General features: G+C 39.4%; 1 protein-coding gene across 6 annotated transcripts in view; it reads right to left on the reverse strand.

Moving 5' to 3' along the window:
* CDK14 (cyclin dependent kinase 14) overlaps positions 1-27,038 on the reverse strand; it is a 591,939-nt gene that overhangs the window by 218,917 nt on the left and 345,984 nt on the right. For all 6 annotated transcript variants that reach the window (XM_065884381.1, XM_065884384.1, XM_065884382.1 and 3 more), the window contains one exon: positions 11,439-11,559. In XM_065884381.1, coding sequence (XP_065740453.1) covers positions 11,439-11,559 — 121 coding nt within the window. The remainder of the gene's footprint in view (positions 1-11,438; positions 11,560-27,038) is intronic.

The raw sequence follows: 27,038 nt of genomic DNA on the forward strand, positions 1-27,038 counted from the left end.
CAGAAAAAAACCAATAAAACTATCCCTAAAGACTGAAGTCTATCACCATTGATAGTGTACTGAAAGAAGGATGGGTGTTTAAAGATGCTTGAAAATTTAAAACAGACTTCCATAGATAATGAAAACCCCAGAGATAAAAGTCTTAAAATAACAGCCACACAGGACTTCCCTGGTGGCGCAGTGGTTAAGAATCCGCCTGCCAATGCAGGGGACATGGGTTCGATCCCTGGTCCAGGAAGATCCCACATGCCACGGAGCAACTAAGCCCGTGCACCACAACTACTGAGCCTGCAAACCACAACTACTGAGCCCATGCGCTGCAACTACTGAAGCCCATATGCTCTAGAGCCCGTGCTCCTCAACAAGAGAAGCCACTGCAATGAGAAGCCCACACACCACAAAGAAGAGGAGCCCCCACTTGCCATAACTAGAGAAAGCTCGTGCACAGCAACGAAGACCCAACGCAGCCAAAAAATAAATAAATAAATAAATAAAAGTAACAGCCACATATTATATAGATACCTGGGAATATTCAGACAGGAACATCCAGAAACCATTAACAATTGATACAAAAATTTAAATAGGAAAGGCCCTTACTGAGGACTACAATAAGGAAAAAATATAAAACTCAACATATTGCATTGAATAGCCGAGAAATATTATTTCTTGCACTACGGAACAACAAAGGAAGAGAGAGGTTCCATTCGGTTAGTCATTTAAAATGCTACCACAGAAAGCACTTCTCCAAGGAATAACTGTAGACCAGGCAGGCCAAGAAAAAACAAATTAATAAGCTTTGCACATCTTTAATTTCTGTTTACATGACAGCTGATGCAAAACAAGGAAGTCATATTATAAGATTCCTCCCTGCAAATTTATTAATCGTCCTGCAATAATGTGGGGAATTAGGAAAAAATCGTTCACGGGTAATTATCTTAAAGATCAGAGCAAATGACACATTCAAGCAATCTTTTTAGAGAAACATATCTAGCATATCACAAAGACAAATCACTGCTGAAATCATGTAAATTACTCTCCTGAAAGAAGAATTCTGAACTTCAGTTTACAGAGTGGTAAGTTGATACATTCAGTTCCAGTCATCAAATGGCATAGCTGTACTTAGATGGTCTGTGGTTAAGAATGCTGGAATGAACACCACTAAGGTATACGACCAGATGGATGATACTTGACAGGGAAATGTTTGACACCCATCTGCTATGACAACCCTCTTACATAACACATGGAAGACCTGAAGGCAAAAACCTTCCCACTGTAAATCCTCATTGTCCATTTTTTGGTGAAGTCTATGGCCTTCTTGGAATATACTCAAGGGCTTGCCCTGGAATGTGGCTGTACAGATTAGACAATGCATACAGATTACAATGTGAATGATGCCCCCTGGAGTTGTGTGATGCTGTAACACTAGTGGGTGCTGCTGAAGGACAGGGACCAGGTCTTTTTCACTCTTGAACCTCTGGACATTCTGTAAGGTGTTGTTAAATGAATGAATGAATGGCTGAACATAATCATGTTGTGTAAGGGAGATCTTAGTGGGAAGGAGGCTGGCCCTGAGACTCTAGAGGTTCTTTTTCCCTCTGAGCCACCACCAACCAGCTAGTGTGAACAGCATAACCAAGAATCTTCAGATTTGGGAGGCAGGGGTATAAAATGGCCATAAAACCTAGTAAAAACAAAATTATGAATTGATTTCACTGGGTTGCTAAAATTCTGAAACAGTTTCTAAATTAAACATGTTAGGATTAAAAATGACAAACATGAAAATTTTTATAGTTGATATAATAAAGTTTTTCAATTTGTTGAGTCTACATTAGGCTATGAATATATTCTGTCTTCAGAAGCAAACATGGTGAAAGCTAGCTGTCAAGGAAGAACCACTGAATTTTCAATGAGAAAGAACAGAAATGCCTTGCCAGGCTCTACAGAAAATGCAATTATGTGAGTATCTCATTCTTAGAATCTACTGTCTCACATGGAAATACAGAGAAATATAAATGCCATACCAAAGATGAACAATCCACATGTGTACAGGAAAACAGGAAGCTACTCAGATTCTGTCCTTAGTAATTACTAAGTGCCTGTCACAGACTATAATTAAGTTTTCTTTTATATTTTAACGGAATTTAAAGCAGGCTGTTTCTTGGCCACTGATAGGCTATTTAGTTAAGTTTGACTTTCTTTTTCAATTATTGTACTATTTCTTTTTTTGCCCAATGTCATCTTTACCAATAGGAATCTAAGGACATTCCATTTGAAGAGCAAAACTGGAAAAAAAGAAAAACCCCAAATATCTAAGTTTATTGATTACATAATATAGTATCTAAAATCAAGAAAGCTACTAGTATATTTAAGTTACGTTAATTCATAGAGCAAAATACCAGTAAATGAAAATGTGATTCCCAATTAAAGTACATGCTAGATAATGCAGTGTCCTGAGGAATTAAATCACAAACGTCACAATAGCACAGAGGTCCCCACTTTCGTCCTTCAATGAACAGTATGAAGTAGACACCCAAGTCCCTTTACCAACAATGATGTTTATTTAAGCCCCTAGCTTCTCTCCAATCACACTGTCATTCAATCATATCTTCCCTGTGCATGTAAGATAACAATCTACTTTTTCACCTTCATTGGATTAGAAACTTCATATTGACTGGAACATTTGTTGAAAGAGTTTCACTGATTGCTTTTGCTTGTTTTAATAGTAAGCTCATGGTGGATTCACGCATTGCCATTGATCAGAGAACTACCTTCTGCAATCACTTCTTTCAATTCATGTAAAATTTTTATCTTTTAAAAAACTATCATTTCACATTCTATTCCTTTCCAGCACTAGCTTATCAGAAAGTGCTTGGCTTTCTTTTCACATTTGTTTTCATAAATAAAGTTGTCCTCACTACATTAACAGTTAAATGGTAAGGATTATAAATTTCCACAACCACACTAAGAAGCTGGCAGTCAAGATGCTCCTGCCTGCACCATGCTGTTGATTGGCTCCCACCCATCAGGACTTGCAACTCAAATCTGTGGCCAAGCAGTCACAATTTTCTCTAGGACAAGAACCTTAGCAGTCAACTGTCCATAAGTAAAGCCACGAATATTAAATTATCAACAAGAGTAGGACATTCGGTAAAATGTACACAAACTCCCCCTCCCTCCCAAAAGTGACTGAAGTGTCAGTTAAGGAATAACATTTTAAACAAGGATAAAATAGATGAGGACACACAAGAAGATGAGAGAGAATTTTTTTCATAAGTTGTGGATAAAGGTGTAGCAATCTAGGCAGACCATAAGCAGCTACAACTTCTCAAGTTATAGACTATTTACCTACAACAACTTAGAAAAGGCACACGACTTGGAATACGTAAGTTCTAGAAAGTGTAAAGGTGAGTCTGACAACTGGAAATAGGGTGGAGGATTGAATGTTTGTACAAACCAATTGACCCATAGGCCTTCTCTGACCATCTCTCACCCCAACCCACCAGCAGGACACTGAGTGTTTATCCTCTGGAGAAATTAAATCCAAAAGTCCTCAAATTGAGGATAAAAGGTGAGAGCAGAGTGAGGCACAGAGCTGAAAAAAGGGAAATTAAGTAAAAAATGTGTTTAATTGGTCTGTGTATCTAATTGGCACCAACAGAAAAAGATACAATCAAAGCTCATTATCAAGCAATTTCAGAATACCAGGGACAGATATAAGAACCTAATACTTGCCAGGGAGAAAGTATGATGAGGCACACAAATGCTTGCAAATCTGAATGGAATCAGACTTTTCAGTAGCAATACTAGAAGCTCTAAAGAAAGTAAGCAATACATTCAAAATTCTGAGGGAAAAAAACCCCCTCATTATATACTCAACCAAAGTTTATCAATCATGTGTGGGAGCAGCATAAAGACATTTTGAGAAAACTAAGAGTTTGAAACTTATATTTCTAACACATTCTTTCTTAGGAAACTAAAGGAGGAAGACAAGGAATCCAGGAAACAAGGAATCTATAATCAGTAAAGGTCAGAAGGAAAATGTATCCAACCCAGAACAGACTCTGATGAATTTACTACTTACAGAGGTGTAACAGAACTAATAAGACATACTGAAACACCAAGAGGCTAGCAACAGCAGGAAGTCATTACTTGCCTTAGAACTAAAAGCCGGGAATTCCCTGGAGGTCCAGTGGATAGGACTCCATACTCTCACTGCCGAGGACCCAGGTTGCCATGTGGCACAGCCAAACCCCCCCACCCCCGCCAAAAAAGCCTAAAAGCCATTATTGCCCCTAGGATCATAAAGGCCAAATCTTATGGAAATCTACTGACAGCTAGAGCCATGAAAAAGTGCTTCCGCACAGAAGCTGTAGTTAGCCATTCCGAGAAATATAGGTTAAAGCAGGGAAGAAGTAGGGATGAATATATTCAATCCTCATACTTTTCCATTGCCTGAACTCGATTTGGAACCAGTAGCCAAGGCAGCTTGGAGGATGTATTCCCTAGGGGTTAGTCATCCAGGACACAGGGCAGGGAAGAAGAGGGTAGAGAACAGATTTGGAGGGAAACAGAGAACAACTAGCTTAGGACCTACAACAACAGGAGAGGGGGGAAACGGAAGTCCTAAGATGACAGATGATCAGCTGTGCTAAGGCAAGAAATCAGAGAGCCGAGAGAGGAAAGTTTCAAGGAAAAGGTTGAGGGAGGGAGATGTCAAGAAAATTAAATGGAATTGACAGATTTGCTGATGTGTTTGAGCATTTGGAAAATATTTTCCATATATAATCGACAGATCTTTTATGACTATAAATAACAGTAGGGACAAAGACAACTAAACTAATAAAAAGCAGAGACAATCATAAAGTCCAGGAAAAACCAAAGGTTATACAAGAAAGAATACATAATCATGAATACTACTTAACTTCACCATGAATAATATTAATATTTACACATTAATATTTCAAAATGTGATATAGATTATATATTGGGAGAATGAGATGAAGGTGGAGTTGGGGGAAGGTTGATGGAAGAAAGTTAAATCTTTGTCTACTATACGCCTACTTAGTAGCAATGTCTAAAATAGTAACTTAGAGATGGCAATATAAACAATTATTTAAGACGTGGAGATAGATCCTAAAAGAGTTGAAAGTAGTAGTTACTTCTGAGAAATAGGATTAGAGGATGAGAATGAGTGAGGCAGGAGATTACTAATACTTTTGTTATTGTTACTACTGCGGCAGCTATTACTAACTAGTTATATCTGAAATAGGTTTAATTATTAAAATTTTCTGATTTGGAAACTGAAGATAAGGATAGTTAAGCGATCTGATCAACTAAATTCACACAGGTAAGGAGTGGCAGAGCCTAATTTAGGCTTTCAACGTATTTTCTACCATAACATGGCCTCCTCTATACAGCAAACCACTGTTAGTTACCTTGATCAGAGAATCAATAGCTACATGAAAAAATACACAACTTGTAAAACATAAAAGGCACTAGTGAACATCCAATGCTCTCCAAACTTGGAGTACTAACATATATTTCCAAATTAAACGCACGTGTGCACACACACACTCGCACGTAAGATGAGAACATCCTGGGCCGACATTTCTCTCTAAATCTCCAGACATAGACAGTATGTGAATCTCCCTAAAACCAAATACAACAGCTTTTATTTCTTTGATATATTCTATAGCACCCTTGGATTGTATACTTTAATAGAAATACAAAATATTTAGCTTGGCTGGTTGATGTTCCAAAAGCTGAATAAGAACACGATTTTCAACATTTATGGAGTCATATATTTCTTAAAGAATTTCCGCATTTATCCATCTCTTGCAGCTATGAACCAGTGAGGCAGCTAAGTATACCAAGGGCTATCTTAGTATCATGAAACTTAGTCATTGTGATTGGCTATTTAAATATTATCCACGGCTTCCCTGGTGGTGCAGTGGTTGAGGGTCCGCCTGCCGATGCAGGGGACACGGGTTCGTGCCCCGGTCCGGGAAGATCCCACATGCCGCCGAGTGGCTGGGCCCGTGAGCCATAGCCGCTGAGCCTGCGCGTCCACAGCCTGTGCTCCGCAATGGGAGAGGCCACAAGAGTGACAGGCCCACGTATCACCAAAAAAAAAAAAAAAATCCAAAAACCAGTTGTGGGTGACCAATTACTTTGCCAACTTTGATACAAGTGGGGGGATTTTTATTTGTTTTAAAAATATTTAGTAGTGAAAACTACATATACAATGTCTCATTTTATATGTTATGATTCAGCCAGCCCATCATTAACAGGTGACCAAACACATCCACTGAAAACACACATACACTCTCTCTCACAAACACACACTGATAAACAACATGGGACGTAATAACTATAACCACGCTAAGCTTCTGATAGTATAAGAGAACAGGTTCCCTTCAGCATTCCAAAGCCATCACTAAATGCAGCACTGTGGCAGCCACTCCATAATGTCGTAATAATCTAATATTAGAGAACTATACTTTTGGAGACAATTTGTTATAAAGCAATGTAACAGAAGTTTTCCACAAGGAATAGTTTGTAGCCAGCACTCCTTCGGTGTGTATTAAGCACTCATATGCATTGTCTCTTCTGACTACTAGTATTTAGCAAATTATTTCTCCAGTGCTTTATGAGTAAGAGGACCACATGTCACAGTTATATCCCTGTTTTACACCTATTGTCCTAGCAGAATTACTATTAACTCTAAAAAGTATCCTGGTATGGACAATATACTCTATGGTCATCGCAATTTTAAGGGACTTCAGTAGTGGGAGTGGTTCAGAAAGTACGCTGCCACCAGGAGCTCAGCTTTTGTCCCCCAGACACCCTTCTGACTATCCCTGTTCTTTTGTCATGTTCTACTGCATTGTCAGTGGCTACACTGGCAAGTCATTTGGATCATGTATTATTTGAGCAGCTCTCAAGATCTCTTAAAGAGTTGTTACTTTTGAGAGTGACTAATTTGAATCCCCCTTGGTCTCATGACCTGATTAATTCGAATATGTGTAAATAATGTTGATAGATGATTTTATGTAGCCCATGAACTCAAATTCTCATTTTTTACTAGCATTCTTTTTTAAATGGACACATTCGTTTTAGCAGAAGCGGTAAATGAGTAATGGTTAGAAATTGTGAAAATACTTGCCAGTATAGATATTGGTCTCATTAAAATGTATTCAATCCAACGATTCATGTCTTAAGTTTATTTCAAAAAAACTCCACCCTGAATAAAATTATATAATATAGACTATTGATGTGAGGAGAGAAAGCAGTCTGCAAGGCTGTTGTGTGAGAGGTAAAGCCATCCACTTTGTTTGAAATATGCAAAGGATCCAACATGACTCAGATTATAACCTGAATTCTCAAAGAGGTATTTTACTTACTTGTGTTTTGGAATCACTTTACTAGTAAAATAAAAAACAATTGCTTATAAATCATCTTAAGAGATTATGTAATATGTTATAAGGAGAAAGGGCTTTGGAGTAGGTTAGCTCTGAGTTTGAATGTCAGCTCTATTTACTAACTATGACCCTTACTCTCTTATTTAGTCTCCCTGGGTTTTGTTTTCTTTCACTGTATCATAGAACAGTAGGTAAGTAATTAAAATGCATAAGAGGACTTAGAATACAGTTTGTGTTCAGTAAAAGTATCTATTATTGTTACCATTGTTATTACTATTGCTTAAGATGATTTATGATTCTTTCTCTTAAAACACTGGTAAACAAGCCTGAGTCCTTAGGAGACTTTATTTTATTACATAAATTTCCTTGGTTCAGGAGAGATCATTAAGGATGATGGCAGAACTCTATATTGCCAGTATGTATGGTGATTAGGCTTATTTAATAAAATGCAATGCTAAATGGCCTTATAATACTCAATAAATAGGCAATTTCTTTTCTGATATATGCAAAATCAATTTTGATGCAGACGTTTTTCTATATATCAAGATCGGTATGGAAATTTTTTTCTAACCACCCAGCTGCTACAATGTTAAATAAATTAATTTTAATCCTAAATCAGAGATGCTATAGAGAAAAGGGTGATTTAATATGCAATCTCATTACATTTGACAGGTTTATTTATAAATGATTTGCCCCACATTTTGACAAGCATAGTTAATATGTTAATTAGCTTTGAAAAAGATGATGAAAGGGAGAGACTGACATGCTATCATTCTTTACACACCATGTTGGGGAGCACTGGAATTGACACAAGGTGGTATCACTATATATTGTGCCCCCCCAAAAGCACCGTGATGATGAGATATTTATTAGCTACAGATTAACTTAGTCACTATGCTAAAAATTAATCCCTTAAAATAATCCCAAGTGACCTTCTGCTTTAGAAAACAAATGCCATTCTAAACACATCTATGAGCTTCTATAAAGGAATATAAGGCTTATTAAGAGCAATAACCTCGACAGCTAGAGCAGAACTCCTTGACAAGGGAGGAACTACACAGATAAGCTCCTTTTCACATTTGCACTTCTCTTAATGTGGTTTTCAGTACTTGGTAAGCCTTTTTGGTTTAGAAGCTTAAAGATGATGTCCTATGCCTTGACTTTCAAAGAGTTATAAAATCCAAGAATTAAGGGAAGCTACACATGACACAAAGTCCAATTTGATTCCTCTGCTTAAACCCTCCTTCACGGAGGCAAAGGTGCCATAAAGCTATCTTTCTTGATGAGTTCTCAAATCACACACTATTCATGCATCACCACCATGCTGGAGACCTAGAGCAGTAAATCATAACAGGGAGAGCTCTGACTTCCATCACTTGCTGCCAATGTTAATGAGTAAGTGTCTTCATTAATATTTTTATTGCCCGAAGCTATTTAAACAGAAAACTGGAAATTGTAACACTGTGTAGGGATCCTTAGTTTTCAGTTACTACCCCACTGCCCCAGGATGGTAAATGAACTGTAAAAATAGCCTGAAACCACTGCCACCTGCCCCCCTGCTACTGTCTATGGGTTAATATTTGTACTTCTCTTTGATGCAGCTGAGCCATGACTCAATTATAGTCCCATTTCTAGATCTCTGAATACCCAGCATCAAGGTCACTAATTATGCAAAAATCATTGCCCTGTGAACGTTTCTCTAACTGGAAAAATACATACGTTTTACCTGACTTATAGGAAAATAACAAAATGGTTTTAAGAAAATGGCTTGGAATGAAATCAGATTCAGAGTGACAGGCATAGCACAGACATAACTCAGATTTTAGGGCTTAGAAATGTAGAGCCAATAAGCATGGGAAACTGCTCCAACATAACACATTTACTATTTGCTTTTGGCAATGAATAATATTGGCATGCAGACAAAAGGGCATTTGGGGTCTATTATTTTATATCAGTTTTCCTCCCTTCCACTTAAATAACCATCTTCTTCTTATGCTTCATTATGTCTCTGCTTAAAGCAAATTGGCAGAAAGCAACCAAGCCTTCTTCCTTAAGAGAATGGACACCAACAGGCACATACATGTCACAGAAAGGTTGGGGGCAGGGCGAGTGGAGAGGCACAGACTGGAAGTCAAACATTATATATCACAAACAGACATATTAGCAAGTCCCAATCCACGCGGTTCTCTGTACTTTAAAGAGCACTTTCAAAGGTTTGGGAAAAATTAGCCACTAGTGTATAAAAAATAGCTTCTCCTCATTCTGAGGGTAGAGTCTTAACTGCACTGCCAAGCAACTAAGACAAAACTGGCTCCAAGCCACAAATATTTCCAAACTATGTTCTATTAGCAGAGTCCTTAACTGACCTCACTGAAAAACAATCTAGAATTTCCATTCTCAAAACGTAGAGAAAAACACTCTATAAGTCATACAGATCTACAGCACAGAAAAATAAATATATCCACGTGTACACAAAATGTTGCATATATTTTCAGTGGCTTTACAGATGCCCAAATCCCATTCCTAAGGGGTTGTTGGAATCTAAATTAAGTAAATCTACACTGTACCCTACATCACAAGGAACTTGATTATTTTCTCTCCATAAAACGTTCGGATCAGGGCTTCCCTGGTGGCACAGTGGTTAAGATTCCGCCTGCCAATGCAGGCAAAATGGGTTCAAGCCCTGGTCTGAGAAGATCCCACATGCCACGGAGCAACTAAGCCCACGCACCACAACTACTGAGCCTGTGCTCTAGAGCCCATGAGTCACAACTACTGAGCCCACGTGCCACAGCTACTGAAGCCTACATGCCTAGAGCCTGTGCTCTACAACAAGAGAAGCCACCGTAATGAGAAGCCTGTGCACCACAATGAAGAGTAGCCCCCGCTCGCTGCAACTAGAGAAAGTCCGCATGCAGCAACGAAGACCCAACGCAGACAAAAAGAAAGGAAGGAAGGAAGGAAGAGAGGGAGAGAGGGAGGGATGGAGGGAGGGAGGGAGGGAGGAAGGAAGTTTGGATTAAAAATATCAGGGAAGAAGCCAAGCCTCATCACAGCCTAATTTACTAAAAGTCAAGATTATCTAGGGTAGAGCAGTGAAGTAAGTACAGGGCAAGAAGATAAATGACACATGCTGAAGCTTTATTGAGGTCATAAATATTATGTGAACATGTAGCTGAATTCTGTATGTAGGGCATCATCATTCATGGAAGATGATTCATGCTATCAAATAGCCATGTGCTATGTGAACTGTTTTACTCTGAACACAATTGTGAGTCTAGAAAAGGGATTTTTCTATTAATAAATGACCTTTTCAACATTCACTATTAAGCCTTTCTGATTGCTAAAAAGGAGGTTATTCCCTTATTTGATTTAGATCACACTAGACTGGAAACTCATCGTAGTTTATCATTAATAATAATTACACATTAAACCTTGCCACTCTTTGGGCCTCCTATAATAGAATTTTAAGTTTTGCTAAACCATTGTGTAAAACTGTGACTCTATTGAAATTAAACTTACTCTGATATTTTTAAAAAGTAATCATTTAATTTCATTTTGGATAATTGGTACCAACAGTTTTCAGGGGTATATTGTACCAAATTTAGTACCTTACAGTCACATCAAAATTTTCAGACCACTTATCTGATTTCTGTTGTGAATTTAAACATGCTCCTACGACTTCCAACCTATGCTGCTGTTTGGAGATATACACTTCCTTGTTATAAAATAAATCTACAAACTAAGACCCTTAGGGAGAAAAATCACCAAACTGACAGCTAGAAAAATGTCTCTGCCCCTGTCCATCAAGAACCATTAGCAGACACCATCTGTAAGGGAGTCCCTGATTAGGGAACATTCCCAATTATGTTTTCAAAAACTCCAGTGGTATTGCCACACACAGGCCAACACTCCAGCACCATTAATCTTCATTCAGACTGTTAGGATGTTTGTCTAGGCTTGACCCAGACCAAGCACTATAGATAAATTAGCTAGAGTAAAGCTTCCATTTCTCACCACATGTCAAGGCAGGTGGAATATTCTGTCGAGCCCAGGAGGACATCTGGAGGTCTGTACCACAAGGTAACCACTTCATTGGAGTATGTGTGGCTAGGGACGGATTTTGCTCTTGCAAGACCTGTGGGTTACATGAAACATAAAGAAGTTTAATAGGCATTAATAAAACAAGGGAATTTAAATTTGAATGTTCACAGTTTTAAAAGGTCAAAGGTGATATTATAATACAGAATCACGAATGCAATGTCAAGGTTACTGGAAAGGTTGGGGAAAGCATTATTGTGGTCTACCTGTTTCAAATACATGCTAATAACCAATAAATCATTTATATTTCCTAATATAGCACCAAGAATCTAAAAAAAAAGTATCCCAGGAGAGTAAACAATTCATAAACTATTTGATACTATACAGAAGCTTGGAAATCTCCTGGACTTAACAAAGAATGTCTCATGGTACTTTAGTTCTGAGAGTTACAAATAAGTGTGATATGGAAAAGTCCCAAGGTCAAATACCTTTGAGAAAAGATGGTTTAAAAAGTAAAACAGGTTTCCGTAATGTGAGACTTCTCAGTGCCCTTAATTTTTCTAATGTGTACGGTGAATCTGAAAGATAAGAATATGACTCTTTTCTCAAAGGGTTTTTCCAAAACTTCTTTTGGTTTCAGGGTTCTGTCAAACACTCACTAAGAAATGCTTATTCGGGAGGTTCATTCGAAAACCACATAAAAAATAATTATAAAGGAACCGTTAAATAAATCTGGTATGTGGAAATGATGAGATACCATATAATAAATTAAATTGTTTTCTAAGAATGTTTAAAAATTGGGAAAGTGGTCACAATAAAATGTTAAGTGATAAATTACATGCAGTTTGACCTCACAACCATAAATATTTATGCACTGAAAAAAGACTGGTGGAAAATATATTTGAATAACCTTAGTGGTTAGTTCTGGAATACAAGATTATCTGTTTTTTTTTTTTTTTGCGGTACGCGGGCCTCTCACTGTTGTGGCCTCTCCCGTTGCGGAGCACAGGCTCTGGACGCGCAGGCTCAGCGGCTATGGCTCACGGGCCCAGCCGCTCCGCGGCATGTGGGATCTTCCCGGACCGGGGCACGAACCCGTGTCCCCTGCATCGGCAGGTGGACTCTCAACCACTGCACCACCAGGGAAGCCCTGGTTTTTTAATTTAATAAGTTTTTCTGAGTTTTTTCCAAGTTTTCTACAATTAATACATAATTCCTTTAAAAAACACAAAATCTATAGATACTATTTTTTTAAGAGAAAAAATGTGTGATAGCTTTCTATCTGAGTATGTTCATTATGACAAGTGTAAAGTATTATTTATCACTGTGATGCTCAAAGCGAATAAACATTTTTACAGTGAACCTACCATAACATATTTATTTTAATGTTTTGATTATTTAAATTTTTATGTAGTACTTAGGAACATAACTTTTCTCAGTTTATTAAACACTTGGTATTCCCTTTACTGTATTATATGTAAATGTTAAAATTAATAGAGCATCTGGTGAGAAGATGAATTTCTAATTAGTTCAACTATGGTTACAATAACTCAATTTTTCCTACCATGCAGCTTTTATAACAACACAATGGCATATTATAAATTGACTAATGTTTATAAGTATTCCATATTAAAATATACAGATTATACACACACAAACATACCTACACATGTACTGCCCCTAACTTTTCTGCACATGAATAGAATAACTATTTCTGATAACAGATTTCCATAGTAACCTCTACTCCTTTTCTCTGCAAGGTTTTATCCTACCTCAAAGCAGGCAAAACTGAACAACAGATAAAACAGTCAGGGTGGTAAAGTGTTTCCAGAGTTTAGTAATCTCATCAAAAAGTTTAGTTCCTCAAATGAGCATGTTTCTATACAGACTAAAGAGCTAATAAGCACAAGTCCTTAAGTAGGTTCTGACTCGTTCCATATGCTGTTGTCAAGGCAAATGGGATGCCAAAAACATTCAGGCTAGATTCCCTTGGTTTTGCCAAGTCCCTGTTGACAGGAAGCTAGGCCAGAGGGATAGGAGAATTTAAGAATATGAGATTTTCTTTGACAGCTCAGAAGACCAGACTGGTTACAGAAAATTGTGATACCCCCAGTATATATATATATTTTTTTTGCGGTATGTGGACCTCTCACTGCAGTGGCCTCTCCCGTTGCGGAGCACAGGCTCCGGACGCGCAGGCTCAGCGGCCATGGCTCACGGGCCCAGCCGCTCCATGGCACGTGGCATCTTCCCAGACCGGGGCACGAACCCGTGTCCCCTGCATCGGCAGGCAGACTCTCAACCACTGCGCCACCAGGGAAGCCCAGATACCCCCAGTTTTAAAGGGAGAACCAGACCTCAAAATTACCTAGAAATAGTATAAATCTAAATAATGATATGTGACTTCAGGTCAGTTATGCCCACTCTGAATATAAGTTTGTAAAACTGATTAAATATTTATGAAAAATATAAACAGAAAAAGCTCTTCATCTACATTATTTTTCTCCATCTCATGTTTCAGTCAAGGACTGCCCAAACTCCATTCACATGGGTCACACAGCTTCCCAAATCAACAATGAAAATGAGTTTTCAATATCTAACTCTTCAATGTGTTAAGACAGTTTCTTAAAGTGGTTTGCATGTAAATGTGTCATATTGAAGCATGTTATTATATTTTTAAGATATTCTTCTGTATCACTTGAGAAAAACTCTCACATCTCACTTTAATAGAGTCAATTAAAACAATCTTGTAGAGAGTGTCCTGTATATTGTTAAACAAAAGGTTTTTACCCCAAAAATATTTCTGTTCAGTTAAAAAGATAAATAAATGCCAAAACTTTTCAGGGAGGGAGCACATTATTAAAACAATGACTCAAAAGAAAAAAAAAGTACACCTTGAAGTAGAAATATACAACTGCATTTTTAAATAAATATATTTAGTAAAGATATTGCTATGTATTTATACAGTTCATGCATCAAAACACGCTCACTATGCAAAATTTATTAAACTGCATCCTCCGGCTGAAGGAAAACTGTAGGACAGGATTAATTAGCACAGCATGTGTGAAAGCTTTCTTTCTCTGTTCCTTGTCAGTTGCTATGGTTACACTACAGGAAGAAAGCTACAATACCTTCTAAAAAGGATGAAGTTCATGGGTTATTATCAAAACTTCTTATATTAATGTTCAGTTTGAATTAAGAGTCAAAAAGCAACGTGAAATGCTAACTAGATGAGTATAGGTTATTTATACACTGCTGCTTTGGCTGAGTGTGTACATATGAAAGGGTGCATGTTCCTTAGGGCACCTAAAATGGCTTGCCTAACAATTCAGAGTATCCAACTTGAAGATGTTACCACTTCTAACTAAGGAAAGACCCTAAGAGTGGAGCAAAAAATCCTATCATTCAAGCCCTCTTGCCAATTATTCAAAGTTGGACAACCTTGATTCTAGCTAGCATAGTAGAATCTTAGATATCCAGAAGAGTTAAGAAGCTTTACAGGTAAGCTCTTACCCAAGGAAAAAATTCCTTTTCATATCTCTATAAGATGGTCTAACTTCTGCTGCCACCCTGAGCCTGGTTCTACCCTCTGGCAGGGACACAAAGTAAATCATGTGACAGTTCTTCCAACATTTGCCTCCAGAAGCCCAGCCCTTCCGTGCCAAACAATGGAGATTCTTCAGACTTTATCTTAAAAGTTCTCTCAGTTGCAATGGATACAGCTGACCACTCCCATTCTTTTAAATTTACTCCCTTGACTTCTCAGTTATGGAAGAGATAATAGGAGTGACTTGGTCTGCTTCTGGAATCTTCCTCTATCTGCCCCATAACTGCTGGACTTGTCTAGAGTTATATATTTAAACCAGTGCTTTCTAAATGTATACACTCTGTGGGTAACTGTGGCTAATGCTATGTTTTAACTGTCATCCCTAGGTGACTTCTCTTAAGATTTTATCTCCAGCTCATACTTGTCTGTGGGCTTCAGATCTGGGTCTACCCAATTCCTCACTAGACATAGGGATGAGGATGTCCTACAGGCACTAACCACAAGTTACAACCACTAACCACTGGACCCCAACCACAAGTCTCTATGGCCAATTGCATCGTTAATACAGGGAATATGCTGTGAGTCCAGGGTCAAATGCAATTTACTAGTAAACTGTTATACGTTCCCCAAACAGTAAAATTTCTTTTAGCTGTACACTCATGTTCATTAGATTTCTATTCTATGCACATCTAATTATTCTTTCAAATTCTAATGCATCCTTTTTGCAGGTAGTAACATTGGTTAGAGACTTGAGTTATCCCTCTGACTCTATGGAGAAAATTACTAAAACTAGCATTGGGGTCCAAGAATACTAATTCCCATGTCTTTGCTTTGACTAAGGAATTGAGGAAGAACTGGCAACACTGACTTGTTTCTTTTGAATTAAGTGGAATAATGGCAAAAGGTAGATGGACTTGCAAAAGCCAACTAAAATACAATATAAAGGAATATCTCTCACCACTTCAGTCTTTCCAGAGAATGTGCCACTGTTCTGTGCTTGTCAGTGGTTTTGTATTTTATATTAGAGCAACTCGCACACGTCTCTCTCACCTTACCTCATTCCCCACACTGAATGATCAGAAAAAGAGTGTCTTGCTCTTAATCGCAAAATCAGTATTTCTAGGAAAGGGGCTCCTTTCTTCACAGCTTGATTCCACACAGACATGACATACTTGGGTAACAGTTTACCATTAGGCTGTCAGGCTGAAAAGGGGAAGACTTCTCTATTCTGTTAGCTAGTCCACGGAGTAAGGGCAGAGGAAGGCTTTTGTATTTCTTTCCCATTCCGCAGTCCTGAGAACTGGCCTGGAATTTATTTTAAACTGACACTTTTAATGGTGTCCTCTCCCTCCTAGAGGGTTTACATTAAGTATCTGATGATGTGCTAAAGCTATTTTTAAAAATCCATTATTGCTGCTCTTACAGTATATCAATAAACAACCATCAATCAAAACAAAACAAAACAGCATTTTCTTCTGGTGTTGTCCAGAGTTTTGGCTTTAACCTTTTGCCTCTGCACTTGACAAGTTTTCCTGGAGGATCTGATTTACTCCCATGTGTTCAGTTACTATCTGTCTGCTGAAGATCCCAAATATGTATCTCTACTATCAATCTTCCCCTAAAACTTTAGATTTCTAAATAAAAAATGTCAACTTAGATCCTCCATATATATCTTTAAGATTTTTATTGTCCCCAATTTTCCAACCATTACTACCCCCTCCAGTGTTCTATAACTCACCACTAAACATCACCATCCATCCATTCACCGAAGCCGGAAGTCTTGTTTCATTATAGGCTACTTTTGAAACAGGAGGGAAGGGGGCAGGGCACAACCTTTAAAAGAATGACATAGCCCGAGGACAGACATAAACTGATTAGAACCAAGTAGGTCCAAGATGGCGGACTTCCACTAGACCTCGAGCCTCAGTATACGCTGACTGTAACACATCAGCAAGCTAAATGACACACCCACAGGTGCCATGACAGTTCCAAGGCTGACTCTAAAAGTCAAAGAGTGGGTAGTGGCCCAGTTCCTGGAAATTCCCACCGCTTCCCCAAAATAGCTGGAATACTCTCCCCACTCATTAGCCTATGAAATTACCCACCCCAATAAAAACTGACAACCCCATACCCTGGGCCGCTCTCCCCTTCTGAGATGGACCATACTCTGTGAGGTGTGTTTCTCTCTAAATAAATCTACTTCCTACCTATCAACTTTGTCTCTCACTGACTTCTCTCTGCGATGCGAGATCAAGAACCTGAACTTCATTAAGTCCTGAGACCAGGTGTGTGACCTCAGTTGGAAGAGCGTGGGTTCAAGTCCCAATCTGAGTTGCACAGTTTCACTTCCACTTAAAAAATTTAAAAATTCAATGGATTTTACTTTATAATTGCTCTCTTTTCTTCCTTCTCCTTAGGTCCTCATCATCATCTCTTGCTAGAGTATTACACTAGCCTCAGGTCTGTCCATGGCAAATAGTTATCAACTTCGAAATACATCCTAGACAATAAATGACCTACATTTACTGAGATTAATTTTACTGAAAATTAAAGTTTAACTGGAACACTCTTCAGTGTGAATAATAAAAGACTTGAATGCCCAATCTTCCCCTATAAGCATCCTCCAAACCTCTTGCCCCATATTTGCCATAAAAGAAAGCAGGAAATGTGAGCATTTTAGGAACAGGCCTATGTTTTTTATACACTTAATATCACATGGTGTTTCTTTTTTTTTTTTTTTTTTTTTTTTTTTTTTGCGGTACGCGGGCTTCTCACTGCTGTGGCCTCTCCCGTTGTGGAGCACAGGCTCTGGACACGCAGGCTGAACGGCCATGGCTCACAGGCCCAGCCGCTCGGCGGCATGTGGGATCCTCCCGGACCGGGGCACGAACCCGTGTCCCCTGCATCGGCAGGCGGACTCTCAACCACTGCGCCACCAGGGAAGCCCTCACATGGTGTTTCTTAAAGTGGAAAAAAAGTTTTGAGATAACAATTATAATCTCCTTTTCTTTCCTTTAAATGAAACATCTTTGTTTTTTTTTTTTTTTCTGTCCAGATTTCTACTTTAACAGAAGCTACTCTTTACAGGATACAAAAATCCCTTTCAAATGTTATGACTGGCATTTGTCAGAATCTTTCAACTGAATAAGAGTAACCTCTGAAAACAAACTCTAATTAAAATGAAATTAAGTCCAGAAGACATTAAAACATGTTAAGGCAATATTTTATTTTGTTCTGATTATATATATATATATATATTTTTTTTTTTTTTCTTTTTTTTTTTTTGCGGTACGTGGGCCTCTCCCTGCTGTGGCCTCTCCCGTTGCGGAGCACAGGCTCCGGACGTGCAGGCTCAGCAGCCATGGCTCACGGGCCCAGCCGCTCCGTGGCATGTGGGATCTTCCCGGACCGGGGCACGAACCCCTGTCCCCTGCATCGGCAGGCGGACTCTCAACCACTGCGCCACCAGGGAAGCCCTGAATTTTTTAAGTTAATAAATTATGCCTAACTTCTGTCTATCCTCAAGGGCACTTCTTTTATATCTTTCATTTGAAATAACAGAAATGATCATAATATTTTAATAAAGACATTCTAAACAAGAAAGGAAATTTTCAAAGAATTAAATTTTTTATATAGAAAGACTTTATTTTCTATTTTGCATAGAAGATAAAAACAATATATTCCTCTGGGAAATACTGCTTTACATGAAATTAATAGGAGTGGTGGTAAGACCAATTAGTCAGAGTTCTTTGGCTGCCTACCATATAAGAAACATGCTTTTGCTACCACAGCAGTAGTCTGCATATCAGAAGACTTGTGATAAGAAAAAAAACAAAATGCCTGACAGTCAGACACAACGAGTTAGTTGTGTCTCCTTGATTAAGTCACTTAAGCTCTCTTGCTTATGTGTACAATAAGGGGGCTGAGATCAGAGTCATCAAACTACGGCCTATGAGCTGGCTACCTGTCTTTGTAAATAAATTTTGCTGGAACACAGCTACGTCTGTTCTTTCACGTATTGTCTATGGCTGCTCTTGTGCTCTGCAGCAGAGTTGAGTAAGTACAACATGTAAAGCTACAAAATATAGTATTTGACCTTTAAGAAAAAGTTTGTTGACCCATTGGCAGACTAAGGAAACTTTAAAGTCCATCTGGGTACTAAAACTCAGTGATCCTAAGAAAATATTACTAAGAACCTTGTTCATTAAATGTATGAAGGTCATATATGCTCAAGTTCTTAAAAAGCCCTTTTAAGTAAGTAATTCCACCTCACTGATCCCATCACATCGCATCTGCATTAGCAGAAAAATGCAAAATCATTTTCAAGAGCGTATACATGAATATATCATCATTTTCACAGTTCACTGGTTTACATTTAATTTTCTAGTTTCTGCTTCTCAGTTAATGAAACTCATAGTTATTATTCCAATGCTAGATGACAACAAAATATAGAAAATGAATTTCATAACCTGACTAAATTGGCAATTTTGATGAATTTCCATATCCATGATGATTTGTTTCCAGTTTTGAAAAATTAAAGGTAAAACATACTAAATTCATCATAAGAATCTAAGTTTTAAATCAAGACATAATACTCAGAACTTTTAGGCCATTTGCTTATAAATATGTATTTATATACCAAAAATATTATGAGCATGCATTTGTATATGTTAAAGAGAGATTATTTATTGAACAACTGTAACTATAATTAGGTCAAATAAACTAAGAATAATTACGATTTTATGCCAGAGGTATGCTTTGTGCTTAATATGAAAGAAGCCAATGTATAAAGATGAAATTATCATACATACATAACATTCGAAATAACAACCTATGCTCATTAATTTTTTTAGCTTTGAAGAAAAATAATAAATCAGAGTGAGTGTTCCTCTTGGAGACTTTATGAGAAAATCATTCCCATTTCCTTCCTAAACCACCTAAAATTTTGTAAAAAGGAGGGGGGACAATACCCTTACCTAGTCTTACCATAGGTAATATAAAAATATGAGAATCTGTAGATAATATGCTAGTGATTGTAATAGAGGCAAACTTGATGAGAAATTCCTGAGTAGTTACAATCTGTTGGGTATTCTGAGGGTTTTAAGGTGTGATGTCATTTAATCATTGAAATAACCTAGAAGGTAATATAATTATTAGTATCCCAATTATACAGACAGGAAACTAATTTACCCCTTGGTCGACAGTAATAAGTGGCTATGCCCGGATGTGAATGCAGCCAGTGTCACCGCCTCCCCAGAAAGACTGGGCATCTGGGAACAAACATGCTCCTGGGCTCCAGATGGGCAGTGGCACAGACTGAGTGGGTCCAAACCCCAGAGCGGTGACAGGTCAGTCTGTGAGAGAGGGAGAGGGATGGGGTGAGGACAGGGGACAGAGGAAAGAGAAGTGGGGCGAAAACACAGCTGGTTTTACTGAAAGGAGGTTCCAAAAGAATAAGTAAACTCAAGTGAAAATGACTGACGTTGTCTAGAGGGTCTCATAGAACATTCAGACCAAAAGCCCTCAAGGAAAAGAGAAGTTTGATAAGAGAAATGCTCAGGAACCTTCAAATTAGGGTTTGGTTGCTTAAATACTAACAGTTCTTATCAGCTGCTTTGTTTGTCTGTTTTAAAGTGGAAGTTGGCAGAAAGCAGTAGCCCCAGAAACGGAGTAGTTAGCCAGAAGGCTGCGGTAACTTGGAGAGTAACCGCTAGGAATTCGATTGTTTTTTGGGGGGATGCTCTTTATCTTACAGGACCCCAAAGGCTCATTGTTTTTTTCCAGAAACCCCAAACTTGGGTGTGGTTAAAGCTAATCTGAAGGATATGCTCTTCTGAGGTGTCCTAACTGAAGTGAATTTTTAAAATATTCCATGAGATGAAAATAGGCAGCTATGCTCAAACTTGAACTAAGAGGTTTTTATGTTTTTATAAGGGTAAATGTCCAACTAAATCAGTTCAAATTAATGAGGGAATCATTGAGCCAATTCAAGGGAAAAAAAAGGTTTAGGTCATGCTAAGTCATTATGATATTTTAAAAATTTTATGGTTGTTGCCCAATTTTTGTGAATTATTTTCTCCCATGCTTTCACTTTTTTTCTTTTCTCTTTTCATACTATTTGAACAGAGGTCAAGTTATAGTTTGGGGTCTCAACACTGTACTCAGTACAGGATTTCAGACATCATAATGAGAAGAAAATGCCTACTAAAAGACATGAACATTATTTTGATGATTTTTAAACTTTATTTGGATGATTTTAAAACATGTTTTATGACATCTGGTGACAATCTTGGTTGTCCTAATACTGGAGTTGGGCATTACTAACATATAAATAAACTTTAAATCTCCAAAAGGAGATATATTGAGCATCTGGGGAATATTTTCAAAGATACATTAATTCCATGAAACAAACATATATCACAATCACTGCAGAGATGAGTCATATAGCTTTTGTGCTGGAAAGAATCTAAGATAGTCTGTCTTCTATATTATCATTTTTTATAAGGAAGTTGAGGTCCACAGTTGTATCCATCCTGTCTCTACTGTTTCAAATCCATTCCCTTCTTTTTGTGCTCACTGCACTGTCATTTTAGGCCTTCATACTTATTCTTCTGGGTCTTGAATCTTAGAAAGAGCTCCTCACTGGTTTCCCAGCTGCCACGTTTGCCCTTCCTATTCCTTCTCCATAGTCTGAGGAAGAGACAGTTCCCTGTAGTGTGTAAGAGCTTCCTCTGTGTGCTCATGTGGGACCACCACTTACAAGCTGTGTGATTTGGGGCAAGTGATTAACCTAGCTGACTTTTAGTTGCTTCATGTGTGAAATGCATGTGGTAACTTTGCTGGATATTCTCTATTTGCCTCTCCTGATGCATTCTTTTTTTTTTTTTTTTTTTTTTTTTGCAGTACACAGGCCTCTCATTGTTGTAGCCTCTCCCGTTGTGGAGCACAGGCTCCGGACGCGCAGGCTCAGCAGCCATGGCTCACGGGTCCAGCCGCTCCGCAGCATGTGGGATCTTCCCGGACTGGGGCACGAACCCGTGTCCCCTGCATCGGCAGGTGGACTCTCAACCAATGCGCCACCAGGGAAGCCCTCCTGATGCAGCCTTGACTCTTCCTCCTTCCTGTTCTCTGCTGACCTTAATGAGCTTGTAATTACAGAGTTGTTGGTCCCCTGGCCTCAAGTGCAGTTTGGCCAGTGGGAGGCACAAGGACCAAAAATCAGAGGGAAGGAAAAAAGTGAGGTTGGTGTACATTTTTACCCTTGGCTCCTTCCCAGCTGGACAGGAAAATGGCTGTGGCTAAGTACTCCCTTGGAAGGCTACCACTCTTTCTTTTTCTTTTTTTTGGCCACGCTGTGCAGCAAGTGGGTGGGATCTTAGTTCCCTGACCAGGGATGGAACCCACGCCCCTGCAGTGGGAGCGCCGAGTCTTAGCCATTGGACTGCCAGGGAAGTCCCGGAAGGCTACCACTCTTGCTCAGTGGGTTCCAGAATCTATTTCTCTCATAATCCTGCAGAGCAGAATGGTAAAGGCTCCCCACTACTGCTAGCCTGGAGGGGTTTTACATCTTTAAACCTGCCCACAGTTTCATAAATAGTCCCTTCAACCAACTCTCCTCTATCACCCTGTTTGAGTTGCCCTTTGTTTTCTTCTAGGATCCCTGATACAATGACCACACCTGACTCCTAGAGCAATTGTGTGATTAAATGAGAAATGCATGGAAAGTGATGAATAGTGCACTTGGCCTATAATAACACAGTACATATTGGCTATTATCATTAACTAAAACACCACCTGATCAGGTCACTCCTCTGCTATAGAGCTTAATGGATCCTCTGGGCTTTATTCTGAAAGTCCAAACTCTGAGAAATAACTTCCCCTGCTATTATTACCCCAGCCTTTTTTCTTCCCCTTCCTTTCTATGCTCTGTTATAGAACAGAACATAGGCAACTGTTACCTGCCTATCAAATTACCTGTAATTATCTGATTTCAAGTCAGTTTCTTTGCACAACAGGTCTCATTCCTTGGAATGCCTTACTCAGCTGATGCCTACATGTCCTTCATACCTATACTGTGGCCAAGTCCTCCAGAAGCTTCCCTGACTTGCCCTCCCTCCCTGGTCCAGGCAGTGAGCCTTCCTCTGTTCTCTGAATGACAGCAGCCCTGAGTGTGCATGGACATCCCAAGTCATTCATTTACATATCAGCCCCCCAGACCCCCCGCCCTACATAAGACTGTAGTTTCCCTGAAAGAGGACCATGCATCATTCACCTTGGTAGCTCCAGCTCCTGGCAGGGCGTCAGCCCACAGTGAGTCTATTGTTGGACTGACATAGAGAAAGAGAACAGCACCTATCATGAACCCCTGAGACAGTGTTCCCATAGCAGATGGTACGTGTTTGTCATCCTGGCCAACAGGGTGAATAACCAAACCCACCTCATCCAGAGCACCTCTACTTTTACCTATGTTATAGCTTGGGACTTTGTGTCAGATTTCAACAGAAAAATCTGTTCCTGGGTTTAAAAATTTTTTAAACCTAATGCAAGCAAGATTAAATTACCTAAAAGCTCATGATTTTTTTTTTTTTTTTTTTGCCACAGCATGCAGGATCATAGTTCTCCAACCAGGGATCAAACCCGTGCCCCCTGCAGTGGAAGTGTGGAGTCTTAACCACTGTACTGCCAAGGGAAGTCCCCTGATTCTTTTTTTTTTTGGTAAGAAGTAAACCCAATATATATATACATAGTGCTTTAATCTCTTTATGATGTTCATAAATATGTTAAATAAAAATATAATATCATACCATAAGACTATTAATATACAAGCTACTGGTTCTTAATATAAGTGATGAACTTATTTTCCTAACAAACTCCATGATGTCTCAAACTTTATCTAATGTGATATTTAAAATTTAGATGGGGATTTCCCTGGTGGTCCAGTGGTAAAGAATCCGCCTTACAATGCAGGAAACGCTGGTTCAATCCCTGGTCAGGGAATTAAGATCCCACATGCCGCAGGGCAACTAAGCCTGTGTGCCACAACTACTGAGCTTGTGCGTCTCAATTAGAGCCCGCGTGCTGCAAACTACAGAGCCCATGCCCCCTGGAGCCTGCACACCACAACCAGAGAAGAGAAAACCCACACACCACAACTAGAGAGAAGCCCACGCACCACAAGGAAGAGTCTGTGCACCACAACAAAAAGATCCCGTGTGCCTCAACGAAGATCCCGCATGCTGCCACTAAGACCCCACGCAGCCAAAAATAAATAATCTTTAAAAAAAATTCAGATGAATGAAACCTCAAGAATTAATCAATCTCTCCTCCAAATTTTTATATCACATCTCATTCTCTATTCAACTCATTTGGCAGTAAGTACATAAAACTGTTTTATTCATCTGTTTATCTCTGTTTACCTCTCCATCTATATTATAAGCTCCCTATGAGCAATGATCATTTCTTATGATTGTCTCATTTCTTACCATCACGTCCCACCCCTTCTGCATCCCAAAATAACAGTCTTTTGTAAAACGTAGGACTTAGACAAGACTGTCTAAAGCACATTCGGACAGGAGATCAATTTGCCTCTACTTACTGGAATCCCTGCCTATGAACTGACGTGCTTATATGTGTGAAACCAGCTTAGATCCCAACTACAACAATAGCAGGTGTCTCTTATTCTGCATGGCACCTTAGCTGCCTCTCAAAGAGTTAACTTAAGCATAGAAAGAGGTGTGCCCAGACCTGAGAGTTTCTTATAAAAAACCTTGATGAGCAGAAGTACAAATACACTCATTTCAAAGCTTCCAGCTGTTTAGTTTTACTGATAGGAAGAGACCTGAATTTACCTTAGCTGCTGACTGTTCCTTTATTCTAAGAAAAGCAACTTAATGGCAACTTCTGTTATATAAATGTAAAGCAAGCCCCTACCCACTGTTCTGGAGCAGGCTGTGAAATTAACTTGCATCTGGATGCTTCAAGCAGACCAAAGGGTTTAATGTAAACTGGGTGCCTGTTTTGGCAGAGCTAATAGGTTTCTGCGGCTCTGCAGTTTATTTGAGGGAGATGTTTGCTGCCTCAAGGAACACAAAGACAATGTACCAATGCCTCTCCCAGTTCCTGATCAGAGATTTTCAGGAACCCAAAGGACTGAAGAAAGGGTAGGTGGTGAGAGCTATTCTTCACCCTAAAAAGCACAGGACCAATTAAGCCCAACTTAATAACATTTAAGTCTAAATCCTACTGAGATTACTGATACTGGACTGTTGGTTGTGTTTTGGTGTAAATATTAAGTGCTATGATTGTTTATTGGGGCTGCAGGTCAGAGCACCCAGTCCTGTGGCTAGGGGATGCAAGGGGGACCCCAAGATCTGAAATTAGACCTCTCAGGAGACTTAGATTCTCACAAGGAGGGAAATTCCTCTTTCTGAAGCCTTAGGGCCTGAATTCCAGGTAGCATCACTGGGGTACACTCACTTCGGGGAGAGGAAAGCCAGTCCTAGGCAGAGAGAGGGACGAGCAAGAGATAAACAGAGAGAAAACCCTCTCTCCAATGCTAAGCAGGGGTCTCTAGGTTCTAAGCCAACCACTTTGAACAGAAGTGAGTAGTACCACTACCTTGCCCTTCCCCAAATTCTCCACTTTCATAATTGTTGTTGGAAGTGATACCCTGATGGTGGCTGCCTTGTAGCAGTCTAAGGGAAGGGCCTGTTTTGCCCTTGAGCAGATGGCAAAGGAGACCAGAATGGCTGTGGCAGTGCCAGTCACCAGGGAGGAGCCAGCTGTGCCAGAGGCCATCATAAGAGGCACTTTTACATGGTGGTATTGAGAGGAAGAGCAGAGGGCAGGAACATGAGGCACTGGTTTCTGACACGACAGGACAAGACCTGGAGGGCATGGGCAAATAACCAGGGCCCACAGTGAGGAGCTCTGATGACCTGTGGGCATCCCTGCAAAGGGAGCAAGCCATCAAAAAATCTTGGTGAAGTATTACAGGCAGAAGGCACAGCAAGTGCCCGCATTCTGAGGCAGGAGGGGGCCTGGCACATGGCAAATATGATGAGGAGGCCCTGTGTGTGGAGGGCAGTACACCCAGCATGTGCTTTGGTGCACCCACGCTTCCTGAACCCTCTCCCCATGCCTCCTCTGCCACTTCCCACATGGAATTCTAATTCCAACCCATCCTCAAATTCTTCCCTGATCCCCAAGATCAGAAGTCATTCCACCCTGCTGTGTGGATTTCCACAAGATTCTGCCGCACTTCTGATCTGTCACCCAGCACTTTACCTTGAAGCATCACAGTCACTGGAGAGTGATACTACCTTATTTAAGACAGGGACCACGTCTGATTCTTGAAAGTCCCCATGACCGGCCTAGACAGGGCCCAGCCTAGACAGGATGAGTAATATGTTCACCAAGCTGGCTGGCTGGACTGAACTTGGAAGTCACTGGGTGTGTTTCAGAAGTTTCAGAAAGTGATCAATGGCACCTTTATCCTGTATTTATACACAGAAAAGACTTATGTGCATGGATACCTATTGTGACATTGTTTATAGCAAAAGACCAAAAATAACCACAAATTCCAGGAGGAAAATAGCTAAATAAATTATGGTACAGCTTCAAAATGCAGCCGATGAGGCCATTAAATCTGTATGTACTAATATGGAACCAACTATAATATACTGCTAAGGGAAAAGGCAAAATAAAGAACAGTGGGCATGATATATACTATTTGCATAAAAAGAAACATGCTTATACATGCATATTATGTCTCTGAAAAGAGACAAAAGAAACAGGCCAAGGTGACCTGTCTGTGGGAAAACAAACAAGGAAACAGGAAGAAGGAGGATACAATTTTCACTATACTCCCATTTTGTAGTCTTGGAAATATCTATTACTGTTGTGCGCATGTTACCTACTCAATAAAAATACTTGTTTTTAAAAGAGAGAAAAGGGGTCAAATAAGCCCTAACCCAGTCCTGTGCAGTCTCAGCACCCCCTCCCCCTTTTCCGCCTCCGCTGTAAGAATT

The sequence above is a fragment of the Phocoena phocoena genome, chromosome 9 (genome assembly GCF_963924675.1).
Source record: "Phocoena phocoena chromosome 9, mPhoPho1.1, whole genome shotgun sequence".
Classification (NCBI taxonomy): domain Eukaryota; kingdom Metazoa; phylum Chordata; class Mammalia; order Artiodactyla; family Phocoenidae; genus Phocoena; species Phocoena phocoena.